We start from the raw sequence: 14,612 nt of genomic DNA on the forward strand, positions 1-14,612 counted from the left end.
AAGTGACGAACTGGAAACCGAAAGTTGGGATGCGGTTGCTCCGTGTGGGCGGCGGCGGCGGGGGCAGGGAAGGTGGCAGCCAAGAAGGGGGCGCACCCTGCGTTTCGAAAAGGGGTTCTTCCCTCCCCAAATTGCAATCACACCTGGCAAATGTCCTTTTTAAGAGCAGTTTCATCCGCAGCAAATTTTTTTTTTGGGGGGGCGGGCTGGCGGGACATGTGCGTATCCAGGATTTTTGTTAGGGGGGCATCCCCAAAGTTGTTGTGAGCAACATTTGGAGAAATCGGCCCAAAAGGTTGTTGAGATTTTTTGGGGTGATCATGGGGACACAAAGAGGACATGGGGGGGGGGGGGAGACAGGCTACTGCTGCTGTTGAGAGGGGGGCAGAATCTCAGTTAATTGAATACAGTGGTACCCCGGGTTAAGTACTTAATTCGTTCCGGAGGTCCGTTCTTAACCTGAAACTGTTCTTAACCTGAAGCACCACTTTAGCTAATGGGGCCTCCTGCTGCCGCTGCGCCGCCGGAGCACGATTTCTGTTCTCATCCTGAAGCAAAGTTCTTAACCCGAGGTACTATTTCTGAGTTAGTGGAGTCTGTAACCTGAAGCGTATGTAACCCGAGGTACCACTGTATTTTAAATGCTTTCCAATAATTTTTGAGCATTTGGGGGAAACGTCTGCACTGTTGAACAACTGTCAGAATCTCCTTGCTTGTCACTTGAAGACGTTGGTTTGAGCCCTAGCCTCAGGAGCAGGAGAAAACAAGCTTGTTCCCTTCATAGCTACCTGCTGGAAGTATTCAGCCCGTTGCGAACAGACAGGTAGGACTGAACACACACCTGCAGTAGAAATAAAAGTGAGCTTGACGGATCAATAATCGTATCTTGTACCTCCAGCGATGCACCTCTGAATAGCAGCTGCTGGAAATCACTAGTGAGAAGAAAATCGTTGCCCTCAGGTCCTGCTTGTAGACTTCCCTTAGGCATCTGGCTGGCCCTTGATAATAATAATAATAATAATAATAATAATAATAATAATAATTATTTATAACCCAGCCACTCTGGGAGGCTCCCAGTAGAATATTAATAATATTGATAAAACATCAAACATTGAAAACTTCCCTAAACTGGGCTGCCTTCAGAGGTCTTCTAAAAGTCAGATAGTTGTTTATCTCCTTGACATCTGATGGGAGGGCGGTTCCACAGGGCGGGTGCCATTACCGAGAAGGCCCTCTGCCTGGTTCCCTGTAGCTTGAGACAGAATAGGATGCTGGACTTTCTCCTTCTCATGTTCCTAAGGATTGGCCTTGGTACAAGAAAGCTTCCTATCTTTTGTAGCAGCCCTGTATTAAACCATTCCAATACTGCAGAATCCTCCCACTAACTGAATAATTGCAGGAACCTGGTTTATTAGGATGGGTGCAGGGCTGAGGAGTCCTCTGTGTCTTCTGGTCTCACCACCACTTGAATCCCCTACTGCTACCTCCTTGTCTTTCCCTGCACAACACCTCCCCCCAAGATGACATTGCCACAACCACAACCTTGGAGAAGCAGCAGATACCTGGAGCCACAAATTTAGCCAGAACCGAGGGAAGGAGGAATGTCTCCGAAAAGGAAATGTTATGAAAATCTAGCACATCGTCAACATGTGCCATGTACCATGATCTGCACACTACTGTGGTGTCCCAAAAATTTCCAAGCTATGGCTAAGACCCATATCCACCAAAGGGGGCTTTAGATTTGCATTTCTCACACAGCAAGTTGGGATTCACAGGATGAATAAGCAAGTCTGCAGGCTTCCGTTTGCAACACGCTGATGCAATACTCTCTGTGGAATGACTCAGCAGTGCTGTGATTGGCTGTCACCGGTTTAAAGGTAAAGCCTGTCCAATAGTGGTGGTGGTGGAGTGGTGTAGATGATTGTGGAGTTTCCTTTTGCCTCAAGGTGCAGCCAGGTACTCTGTCTGATTATACGAACTGCTTCTGTAGATATTTGTATATATATTTTGCTCACAATAAATAATACTGCACTAAAGAACCTGGGACTCTGAGCACTCTGCTAAAAGCGCCGTGAAGAATTCGCAACAAGCAGCCCTATTACAAAATTTAAGGAGCAGGCAGGTTCCCACTTCAGTAATTCACTCCCTTCCCTGCATCTTGAGAAATGGAAACAGAAACTGCATACATTTCCAGCTTTCCGAGCCAAGTGTTGTTATAATATCTGATGCAGAAACTGCAATAGCAGCAGACACACCACTATGAATTCACTGATTTGTTTTAAACAGGAAGGTTTTTAGCTTTGCACATTACCCAAAGGGAACAAAAAATACCGTAAATAAAAATGCAGCTCCTAAATACTGTGTGCCAAGCAAAAAATAGAAGTCTCCTAGACACGTATGGATAGGCATGATAAAACACTGCTCTGCAAAATTTCCAAAATGCAAGAGATTCATGGTCTTTGAAGCCTATAGGCAAGCGATGAAATTAGACAATTTTATTGCACAAAGTATAATCTGGCTCTTAATTCCATTCATTCATCATAGGAAAAGCTGCCAAATTTCATCTCTTTCTCTCTCTCTTTATAGTTTTTTGTCCAAAATCAAAAAGTATTCATTTGTATGGACTAAACAATCACTGGCCTTCCTAATGTTTTACCATCTGCAAGACAGAAGGAACCTGGGGAGGTGGGAAATGAAATCACTAGGCCATATAAACAGCAGGTCTGAACGACTGCTCTCCTATTTCTTCTGCAATTTCAGAGCATTTTAATATTCAGTCTTGAAAGCTTCAAGCATTATTTAAGAAATGGGGTGGTGCTCCTGCCTGCTCCACTCTCCCATCCCCTGCCCCCCCCCAATAACTTCCTATTCCTACCCCATGCAACTACTAAACTTGCTTTTCACCTTCCCAACCCCACTGCAATTTCCGTGCCTTTATTGTGAAGCCCCCTTTGTGTACAGGCCCCTTGCTGATTTATCTTTAAGATAAATAGAATCCTGTAAGTTAACTTGCTCAGTTAGCAAAGGTGAAGTTCATCTGCAGGATGTTGTACCTACAATATATAAGTGTTTGCATCTTTTTTTGGTGTGTTTTTAAAAACCTTCTAAATTAGTACATTGAATCTGGAACTTCGTGCTGAAGGCAACACAGAACACCAGGAGTGAAATACGTATGTGAGAAGGTACTATGGAATACTTAAGGACTCCTCATCCTTTTTGAGTCTCATGAGAGGCAGGTGAGTTTTTAAAGGCCATTTCCCACCCTTTCAGCATATCTCCCTCCTTGCTGTACCTAGAGGGTTACTTTCAAGCAAAGGGACTGAGATGGAGGACTGTGGTTTTAAATAACCACAGAGGTTTGAGTAAAGAAAGGATGGGGGGGGACAATGAGGGGTTGTTCCTTAAAAAAAAAAATTAACAAAGAGAATTAGCAGACATGGGTACTACACAGAATCCAACATCAGAAAGCTAATGCAAGAGAGCCTTTCCAAACTCCTTAATTGAACTCAAACCTTGTTTTAAACTGGCATTCTTCCCCATGTCTCCCCCTGCTCACTCTACACAAACTTCTGCCATTGTTTAAAATCACCACTTTCCCCCTCACTGTTTCTCCCATCTTATTCTCAACTGTTGTGTGGCTTGTCTTAGTGCCACCCTGACTTCATGCAAATCCAGGATTAAGATGAAACGCCTGAAATCCTCTGACGGGGCTCCGCTTTGACTTTGTGCAAATCCAGGACTGCGGTGTGGCACTACAAATCCTTCAGTGGGAGCTGCACGATGAGACTTGCCGTATTTTTCACTCCATATGGTGCACTGCACCATAGGGCGCACCTAGTTTTTAGGGGGGGAAATCAAGAAAAAAAAATCTTATTTCCCCCCCAGCCCCAAAGAGCAGTGTAAAGGCTAAAGAAGCCATAGCCCCGTGCAGCCTCTCCCTGCCAGAGGGGTTGTGCGCGGCTATGGCACAAGCCAAGGCAGCCAGTGGGATGGATCCCGCTGGCTGTTTTGGCTTCCTCTTTAGCCCCGCGCAATCTCTCCCTGCCGGGAGAGGCTGCACGGGGCTAAAGAAGCCATAGCCACATGCAGCCTCTCCCAGCCGGAGGGGCTGCGCGGGGCTATCCCTGAAGCCTGGAGAGTGAGAGGGGTCGGTGCGCACCGACGCCTCTCTCTCTCCAGGCTTCAGCGAAACCAACGCGAAGCCTTTGGAGCACGGAGGGAGTGCCACCTCTGCGCTTCGGAGGCTTAGCATTGCTATCGCTGAAGCCAAGGAGCCTGCATTCGCTCCATAGGATTCACACACATTTCCCCTCAATTTTTGGAGGGGAAAAAGTGCGTCCTATAGAGCGAAAAATACTGTACATTTTTATGTCTATAGGAAGATGTAAGCTTAAAACCTCTATGAGCAGCGATGCTCAGCAGTCAAAAAAACCCAAAAACCTGGCAAATTAAGAAGACATCACTCTTCTGTATTTTTATACTATTTTATATCTTATACTATTTTATATCTATTTCATTTCTCTTTTATAGACCAACCCAATTTTCCCACATCTGAAGTTAACTATTCATTCTAAACAGCTTTTTGTTGTGCAGCATCAGCAGCCGACACAAACATCACTTTGCAAGATCTGCTCATGGGGAATAGCCAACGAAACCTTTTAGGACCTTTCACTGGTTCCAAACCAGAGCTCTCACCTTCCCATGCCTTCTCCCCTTACATCCTTGGATGGCAGTCAACTTAAATAATAGGAAATCACTATTTCTTCGTCTCCCATCATTGAGGAATGACACTGCTAGATGATCTACAAATTCTGCAGTTTTGTTTTTAAGATAACCAATATCTAGCAATATTCAATGTGTGGTCAGCTTTCGCAAACTGGAAAGCAAACAAGCGTGTAGACGGTAAACATAATAGATTTCAGGAACGTCTTTATTGGAACTCCTATGAAATATTTGCTCAAAGGGCAGCCTGAATCAAGATTATTTAACAACCATGGATCTTTATTGGTGGGGTAGGGTACCTCAGGTCTGGATCCAGCAGCCCACTGCTTTCAAAAGGGTGGTAGCCAATGTTAATCATATTCAGAATAGAGCTACTGAAATGTTAATTGATTTCAATGGGTCTACTCTTGAGTGTGACTTTGTTGGGTACCACCCAGAGTGCATGAAGCAGCACAGGAAGAGAGGAGCTGGGAAGGGGAGGGCAGTAGCAGCAAAAAAATATGGTCTGCAAGTGATCCATTAAAGTGGAGAATCAATGGCACAAAGCAAAGTCAATCTAAGCAGATCAAGGACATGGCAAAATTAAACCTGAATTTATTTCCTAACATTACATATTAAAAAGCTATGAGATACCAGAGGGTTTATATTACAGGGGTGGCCGGCGGGGGGGGGGGGGGGCAGGGAGAGGAACAGTATGATTTTGTGACACAGGAAACATAAAATCTAATGGGGAAGGGGGTTGGAGATTAGTGATGTTCTGCTTTCTTGGGCTTATGTATAAAAATGGGAGGACAAGACCTTCTTTATGCATAAGTGATTTCATAATTCTTAGCAGAGAAACCATAAGAAGGTTTGTCACTTTCAAGAAAAGTCTGATTGGGGGTAGGGGGGTGGGAAACATCCTCGTTCAAAAACAGTTCTGTCTTAGGAGTTATACGTTCTGCTCTGACAAGTCCAATTGACATGAATGTTCAATAATAAGTTTCCTTGAGATCCTCAACAGCAAAGGTGCTCTGGTGGTTGGCAACAGGCTGGCAGATTCAGCTTCTACACTGCTAGGCTGATTTCCTATGCTAGATGAAGTACCACAGTCTGTCAAAGTAGGGGTGTGTCCGTTGGCTGCTCCTTGCGGCTGTACATCCCCATTTGAAGTCACATCTTCTACCACCGTCCTAGTAGTTGAAGTAACAATGCTGTCCTTGTCCACACTTTCCAGTTCATCAACTCTGTCATAATTACAGTCTCTGGCTTCCAAGAGCGACGAAGGAGACTCTGCCTCTCTCTCATTTTGTGGGATTGTAGGACTCCAGGAAATGCTACTTTCATACTCTGTGTTCTCCTGGATCTCAGTGTCCTTATCACTGTCACTGTCAATTGTTATTACCACTGGAGAAGAAAACGGGGAAGGGTCAATGTGGTTTTTGCGCGGCTTCCTCTCTCTTTTCCTCTTCTTTTTATGATGCCTTGCCATTTCAGTGGCTTTCCCTTCATAAATAATCTCCACGCTTGGGCTCCTTGATATTTGCATCCTTCTCTTGGGCCGACTCTCGGCCTCAGGCTGTCTGTCCGAAAAGCTCTCTTTCTTTTTGTCAAAGCCCTTGTATTTTTCAAGGGCGCTTGCATCTTTTGCCGAAGAGGCTTCCGCACTTCCCGCGTGGGCACTCTCCAGGTGACGGGTTTTATATTTCCTTTTCCCGCTGGGCTTCTCAGATCGCACTCTCTCGGGCCCTCTGGGAGGAGTCCTCGACCTGCTGCTGGAGCGACTTCTTGATCTGCGCCTCTCATAATAGTAATACCTGCTTTCTCTGTCACCTCTTGGGTTTCGAGTATTCATCCGTTCAGAAAAGGACTGCATTCTGTAGTCAGGGCTGGCAGACTGCCTTGAATACCGAGCTCTGGCCTGAATCCTTCTCCTGTAAGATGATTCATACCCATCTCGGGCTGAATTTCTGCTGTAAATGGTGCACTCCCATTTGTACTTGGCGTCTCTTACGTAACTGTCTCTTACGTAGTAATCACTGTCTTTGCTCTTTGATCTGCTTTTGCTGTTGTCGTTGCTGTGTGATCTAGAACGGCTTAGATCTCTAGATTCAATGCTCTCACTACTCACAGAAAGAGCTTGGCTTTTCCGAGACAGACTCTTGTCTTGGGTTCTTGACCGCTTCTTGTCCTTCCTATGCTTATGTCTGCTACTGTCTCTTTTCCTTTTCCGTTTCTCCATACTGCGATGCTTCCTCTTGCTTTTCAGGCCACGATGCTCTCTGCTACGTGAATGTGATTCACATTTCCTCCTTTTGGATAAACTGTAGTCATCGTCACCATCTTTTTTTGTAGGGGAGCTTTGTAGCCAAGATTGGGTAGCTGGTTCTCTGGTTGTACTACTGCTCTCCTTTTCACTCCTTTTGGATTTCCTTTTATTGGGTAGGGATACGCTGTCTTTATAACTGGTGCTCCCATTTCCAGACCCAATGGAGAATGGTGATGCGGACCCACTGGCATCGGTGTCACTAAAACTGTGATACTGGATGGGCTGCACTGCCTTCACATCTTCGCTTTTCTCGCCAGCAGATTCCTCAGAGTCGGAAGACAGCTCCACTAGTTCGGGCGTTCTCTCTGCTAACGGCTTCACGTAGCCAACAATAACACAGTTGTCGGAGGAATCGCAGCTGTCACCATTCATCTCCACGATAGCTGGTAACTGAGCCTGCAACTCAACTGGGTTAGCAGAGGGCTCTCCATCAGAGCTTTCCGAAGTGTCCAAAGCAGTAGATACAGTGGCACGAACCTGCTCTGAAGTGGAGTATGATGGACCAGGCGTCTCATCATCCCATGGTGCCTGACCAATACCAGCTGCAAAGGAACTATGGTCTGGTTCTTGAGCATCTGCCTCATCTGGAGAGATTGTAATAATGGAGGAATCAGACCGGCTCCCTTCTTCGTAGGATGGAGCAGGGCAATCATAATTTGCATGCTGATCATATGCCTCTATGTTAAAGGGGCATCTGGCAAAGCTGATGAATTCGTGCAGAAAGTGCACCGTGCGATGAAGTAAGAAAGGCTTTAAGTCATCAGCAAATGCCTGGCTCTCCAGATCGTATCTGGTCACATTACTCATGATGATATGCTGCACAATGTTGACCAGAGACCCATGAGCGCCGAACAGGACTGTGAGCTCACGCTTTAGCCATGGAACGAGCCTATGGAGGCAGGCAGGATTCCTGCGGAAAAATTCAGCCGATATGTCTCTATAGCGCCCTCCGTCCTCAATGCTCCTGACACGTGTGCCAGAGCGGTACAGAGCTCTTCGGAAGTTGATTATCTCCTGTTCTTGAATCTGACGCATGGACCTGCCTTCTAAACAGGCTTGTCGCCTCGAAGCTAGACGCCTGATCATTTGCTGCATTTCTGCATTTCTCTGCCTCGTCGTCTGGCTGGATAACCCTTCAAACAAAATCCCATTGTCTGGAGGGGACACTGTTGTTCGAGAAGAGGAACTTCTCCGGGGATAAGCTGACGTATGGCGCTCCCTTGTTAAAGTTGTCCGGTAACGGAATCGCCTCCCATCAGGATTAGCGAAATAGTCCGTGTCTGAAGGTCGGACTGTATAAACCTTAAAGTCATCTTCCGATCTCATGCTGTGCACAATGGAGTGGAAAGGCTGTTTGCAGAGCGGGCATTCGGCCTTGTTTTTGGACCACTCCTGCACGCAACGAAAGCAGAACTTATGCCAACAATGGTCCAAGTAGGCCACATTTTCAAACTGGTCCAGGCAGATCGGACACTTGGAGTCTGGTGAGGAATCTGAAGACATTGTCTGATGCAGCTTATTGGTGCCAACTTTGGGTGAACAGCGATCCACCGTGAAGTCTTCTGTCACCGATGCCACATTCTGCAAATAAGAAAAAAGAAAGGCAATGATCCACGTGCACTCAGCAATCTGTGATCCAAATCAATGATTCAAATCAGTGTTGAGTTAGCTGGAAGTGAAATTACACAGTGTCAGCCAACTGAACCTCCAACCACAGAGAAGGGGAACCTCTGGTCCATGAGCTTAATCTGGCCTGCAGCCCTGGAAACAGTCCCCTATCATTATCCCTAGGCCATGCACCATTCTCTCATACCTGTTCTGTTAAGTCCACAGTTGCAGAAAGCTATTTTTGGCTGATGAAGCAGAGAACGCCCTCCCTGCTTTACCAGTCCAAACAGTTTCTATACCGACTGCAGAAGAAACATATTCCATGTCTCCATAACCAGGATGGCAAAGCACAGAGGGAGAAAAAGCGCAAAGAAGAGAGAGGCAGCAGTGAAGCTGGGTCTAATCACAACACAGGTTACAACACTGCATCAATATTATCTAAATAATGTGTCTGTTAAAGGAGCGGCCCTTGACAGCTGTCATTTCGAAGTTTGGTGCTTTGGTCAACACGAAAGCCCTTAGCACAAGGTGGTCCAACGCACAGCCTAAGGGACACATGCAGCCCTCAAGGCATTTTGGGCAGTCAGTTCTCGGCATCATGCTGCCTCCCCAAAGCTGTGTAAACGATGTGCCTGACTTTGGGAAAGAGGCTTGAGGGCTCTGACAGGGTCCTACAATTTGCCCACTTTCTTCCCCAAAGCCTAGTCAGTGCCTTTGCCTTCCCTGCACTACTTCTGGAGCCTCCTTAAAACACCAATTCAAATGCATGGAAGCTCTATGAGGTTCAGCTACTTTTTAAGCTGCTGGTTTTGGCTGAGAATATTAATATTTTGTTTAATTTTTTTGGAACGCCCTCCCATCAGATGTCAAGGAAATAAACAACTAACTGACATCTGAAAGGCTTCTAATGTTCGGTTTTACTGTGCTTAATTTGTTGAAAGCCAACCAGAGTGGCTGGGGCGACTCCCCCCCCCCCCCGCTCTAATATATATTATATGACTGGTTATATATTGGTTATATATATCATTGGTTTCCTTACAACCAAGCGGTATGCACATTGTGTTTCTTGTACATAATGTTGATAGTGACATTGATGACAGGTGAGTAACTATATAATGTTTAGAAAGCAGCCCTGTATAGGGAAGCATTTCAAGGTTTAGTGTTTTATTATGTACTGATATATATTCAGGAAGGCACCCAGAGTGGCTGGAGCAACCTCCCCCCCCCCCTTTAATATAATATTATGTGATTGGTTATATATATTATTGGTAATATATATTTCTGGTTTCCTTGCGGCATGTACATTGTATTTCCTGTACATAATAACGAGAGTAGTGTTGAGTCGAGCAATAATAATGACAATAACAACAATTTATTATTTATACCCCACCCAACTGGTTGGGTTTCTCCAGCCAGGCTGGGCGGCTTCCACCAAAACATTAAAATACAGTAATTTTAACCAAAACCCCACTTTCTCCCCACCACCTACCACACTCCCAGGGGGAGGGCGGGGGGGGGGGAACCTTAGACTGACACCGGCGACCCAGGGGAGCCAAGGAGCATCCAGGCGCAGGCGCGAGACGAGAAAAGCGAGCGAGCGCCGGGACGACTGACTGGCCGTGTGCCGTTAACAGCGGAGGGAGGTGTGGGGGGGGGCAACGGAAGCGGAGTGCCCGGATGACCCGACCTTCTCTCTCTCCCCCCCCCCCCAGGCCAACGCTCACCTGAGCTTTCGATCTCTGGCGCCGGGGGCCGTTGGCCCCGGAGGCTCGGCTGCGAAGCTCCCGCGGGTCACCCATCGGCGTCGAAGGCGGCCGTTGGGCGACAGCGGCGGCGGCTCCTCAGGACGGCTCTGGCCCTGGCCGACCCGGATACGCAACCTCTTCCCTTTCCGGGTTAACAGGAAAACTTATTAAAATTACCCCTGCGTTGGTTTATATCACTCAACTCTCTCACACACCCACAGACCCCCTCCCCCAGACCCCTTTCCCCCCAGTGACGCCACAGTCGTGGCCGTTTGCTGTCAATCAAATGAAACCCCCCTCCCCCAGCCTTATAATGTCGGTTTCTGGCCAGTTTTGTTTTTTCCCGTCCAACTCCCAGCCCATCCTTGCAGATCTCTCTCTTCTAATATCTATCTATCTATCTATCTATCTATCTATCTATCTATCTACTGTCTGTCTGTCTGTCTGTCAGCCATAATAAATAACAAGATGAAAGAGGAAAAATATTTTTAAATAAATCCTTAAAGATCAACTAAATATAAGCTTTCGTGTAATAATCGTTTATAAGCCAGTGTCTCCCAAACATCGCCTCTTTTTGGACTACAATTCCCATCATCCTTTGCTACTGGTCTGTTACATAGGGATGATGGGAGTTGTAGTTCAATCACCGCGGGAGACCCAGGTTTTAAAGCCATGCAGATATTGAATTAGATAGATCAGCGAGCCTTCCTGGCACTATTTTTTTTTTAAAAAAAGGATGAGTGGGGAATCAAAGCCTTCCTATATAGAAACCGTTTCCCCAAAGGCGCCCGCCGTGGGTCCGGGTACCACAAGCGAGCGGGGAAGCGAGGCTCCCTTTTGGCGCAGGAACCGTAGCATCCGGGAGCATCTCTCCTTGGAAGCAAGCCCCGGAGCTCCACGAAGCTTGCTCCCAAATAATTGGATCGCAAGCGTTTTAAAGCTGCGATCCTATGCACAGTTTAGCCCGGGAAGGAGCGCCGCGCGGGACCTGAAAGCAATATGCATGCTGAATGCTTCTTCAGGGAAGGGAGAACTCGAACCCAGAGCCAGGCGTGCTCGGTAGGAGCTGAGCCCCGGGACTGGTACTCTCGGCGGGTTTGCAGCCGTTGGCGCCTCTCCTGCGCGCGAGAGAGTCCCGATCGCGCGTGGGGTCCGAGGAAAGGGTTGCCCTCGAGCAACAGGACGGGTTGAGAGCTTTGCTCCCTTAAGGAAAATGGCTCCCCGGGACGCAGCCGCTGGTTCCCTTTCCTGTTCACGCAACTTCCCGAGACTCCGCTGCGGGTTGCGAGTCGGAGGGAGCGCGAGAATGGCGCAAGTCAGCCGGAGGACGCTGGAGTGGATATACTCGCTGGTAAGGCGCCCGTTGCGCCCCTGTTTCTTTTTGGCCTCTTCCGTAGCAAGCAGGGAGTCATGCTCCTGACGCCCTTCATGGCAACGGGAAGTTTGGTAGGCGGCGGTTTGGGCTGCGATCCTGTCCCGTGCCCACCACCGCTGAACTCAATGAGGCCGCTTGCTGTGCAGACAGGCGCAGGATCCTGCATTACTGGGCTGCAATCCTATGCACGTTTCCTGGGTACGCAGGCCAAGGGCGCATATGCTGCAGTTCACAGAATTGAAGAGTTGGAAAGGACCCCGAGGATCATTTAGTCCAACCCCACTGAAATACTGGAATTAATGAATATACAGCTGTCCCATATGGGGATCCAACCTTGCAACCATAGCGTTATCAGCACCAGGCTCTAATTATAATGTAGGTTTTTCATTTGGAGCACTCGCCCCAGCTGCACTGCACTTTTTGTCTGCAGCCAGTGAATCCTGAGAATTGTAGTGCAAGGGTGCAGAGAGTTTTTAGGGGAGTCCTGTTCCCCTTGCAAAAATACAATGTGGTGGTTTCACAGTCTCCCTTCCCAGGGAACTCTGGGAATTGCAGCACTATGCGCTGTATAGGGGTTTTGTCTAACGACTCCTGGCACCCTTAGCAAACTACAGTTCCCAGCATCCTTTGGCAGAAGCCATGGCTATTTAAAGTGGTTTAATGCATTTACTGCTTTAAATGTATGGCACAGGGCTGCTTAAGAAAAGCCATTTTATTCTGCTTGGAAACAAGCGTCCCATGTCAAATGTAAATGTCTATAAACACCATTTTATTCTGCCTTTAACAGATTCTTCTCACCATTGTATTGCTTTCATGGGGATATGTCATTTATGCAACACGAATAGCAGCCAAATGGCAGCTGAAGGAAGACTACCCCGCAGAAACACAGAATCTGTGAGACATTCAGCAGCAAAACATTCCCACAGGCCATGCAGCAATGTGAAGATATCCACAGTTGTTTTATTGCGGCTGGAATGAGTTGTGAAAAGAATCTGAATTCAAAGTTAGCAAGATTTACAGAAAAAATAATAATAAAAAAATACTGAAACTTCTCAAATAAGGATTAGAGCAAGAAAACACCTGGAAGGGATTTTTGTTCTCAGTCAATGAAAAAGAATGTTCTCTTTCCACATGCCTGTCTCTGCTAACATCAACTAAGACAACTTTTAGAGTTCAGATCCCTTCCATTTCACAATTTGGATACGGCGTCCAAAAAGAGCCTGTTTTAAATATCTGGATCACTTTTGAACAGATTTTATCAGCAAACCTGATTTATCACATGTATAGTGAAAATGAATGAAATCCAGTAGTTTTTTCCAGGCTTCCTAATGTCTTTTACTCTTTCTGAAATCTAAAAAGAGAAACAGTATGTGCAGTGCTTAGTGTCAAACTACCATCTGGGAGACAAAGGTTCAAATCCCAGTCATGAAGCACACAAGGTGTAACTTAGCCATCCTCTCAGCCTAACATGTTGGCTGAAGTTTTGCTGCATTTCTTTTATAGGTTTATTTGTATGCATTGCTCTTCTTTCGTATTTTATGCCATCCTTTATGCTTATAAATTTTCTAAGTCACTTGAAGATGGTTTATGTGCGAATAATGAAAGGAACAAATAATATCCCGGAGCTGTTGTAAGGATGAAATAAAGAGGTGAACGGTCTCCCACCTTGAGCTACTTGGAAGAAATGCAAGAATAAATAAAATTCCAAATCAGTTCGCATCTTTTCTCCCTCCTTTGAGAAGTTCTTCTTCTCCCAAAACTGAGCTGATCTTCCTTTTCCGTCACAACCAGTCTGATCTTCAACCTGAAGTTTAGAGTTGATCACTGTTTACTAATCTCTGTTCGACAGTGATAGCATTCAGCATGGTCTTGCTGACTGTTGTGAGAAATTTCTGTAAGAAGAGTGTGCATAGCCTCAAGATCACCATTGTATCTCTCCTTTCCACTTGGGTCAGTGTGGCAATAGGCCTGATAGCCAAGCACAAAGAGAGACTTGCCACACCTAAGAATACTCCTCGAACTTTATGTATATAGGGATTGTAGGTTGAATGACAAACTCATTATTTTAAGGTGGAGAGGTCACTCCTTAATTCCATGTTCAAAACAGATTATAGAATTCTACTGTTGAAGCAATAAATTGGTAACAATGAAGCTGTAAACTTTTTCGCTGGATTTATTTCAATAAGACAGTGATCATACACAGAAGTTGTTTTAACAGCCCAGACACAGAAGTGTTGGAATATCTGGAAGCAATATAATCATTAATATTTACGATGCAATATTAATAATCTATTAAGAGATTAAAGGTGAGTAGTAACAAAATGAAGGGCCGCTCTACATCTGAACAGCACATCCCGCATTCCAGCCAAAGCTCTATTTTCCAATGACTAATCTCAAATGACAGTACATGATTTTGAAGAAACATTCTTACTCCTCCCCATCCCAATAGTTTACATTGTCCTCAATTAAGCAGAAGTATATGCTTATCAAATCCTTGTAATAAAAGATCCTATACTTTATAAGGTCATTTTAAAGGGTTATTGATTTTTTATGGCAGCATAATTTACATGTAAATATAAAGTATAGATTTAGTTTCTTTTCTGTTTGGCTTTGTTCAGGTATCAAATGGGTTCATTCGGCCATGTTTTTAAATGCTGGTTAAACTGTTGTGTATTACACTTCATGACCTGAAATAGTTTTAACTGATGGTTGAAGCCTGCGCTCTCTCCACCCCCCCCTCTACCCCCCAATACAAGCCAAGATGCAATCTCTCCTTGGCCTGCATCCAGAATTATAATGAGTGAATTCAGTAGCAACACCTACAAGAATTGCACTGAGAGACCCTGAGCACATT

The 14,612-nt window shown here is 45.8% G+C and overlaps 1 protein-coding gene across 2 annotated transcripts; it reads right to left on the reverse strand.

Annotated features, from left to right (window-relative positions):
- Positions 1-4,912: 4,912 nt before the first annotated feature.
- On the reverse strand, positions 4,913-11,589 carry TOPORS (TOP1 binding arginine/serine rich protein, E3 ubiquitin ligase). Of its 2 annotated transcripts, none has more exons than XM_083717968.1 (2): positions 10,363-11,589; positions 4,913-8,611 (listed from the first exon to the last, which is right to left on the reverse strand). In XM_083717968.1, exons 1-2 carry the CDS (start codon positions 10,435-10,437, stop codon positions 5,654-5,656), a joined length of 3,033 nt encoding a protein of 1,010 aa, XP_083574094.1. In that variant the 5' UTR covers positions 10,438-11,589; the 3' UTR covers positions 4,913-5,653. The 2 variants fall into 2 exon arrangements, with proteins under 2 accessions (XP_083574094.1, XP_083574095.1); XM_083717969.1 differs by lacking the exon at positions 10,363-11,589 and adding an exon at positions 10,128-10,255.
- Between the last annotated feature and the right edge of the window lie 3,023 nt (positions 11,590-14,612).

This window comes from Podarcis gaigeae, assembly GCF_964106915.1.
Source record: "Podarcis gaigeae genome assembly, chromosome: 17".
NCBI lineage: Eukaryota > Metazoa > Chordata > Lepidosauria > Squamata > Lacertidae > Podarcis > Podarcis gaigeae.

What these genes read in the sequence shown, in the direction of transcription:
- TOPORS (XM_083717968.1), bottom strand. Translation starts at nt 10,437, where the DNA reads ATGGGTGACCCGCGGGAGCTTCGCAGCCGAGCCTCCGGGGCCAACGGC. An exon ending in GCCAGAGATCGAAAGCTCAG is followed by an intron (nt 8,612 to 10,362) that starts GTGAGCGTTGGC and finishes TCTTATTTGCAG; the next exon opens with AATGTGGCATCGGTGACAGA.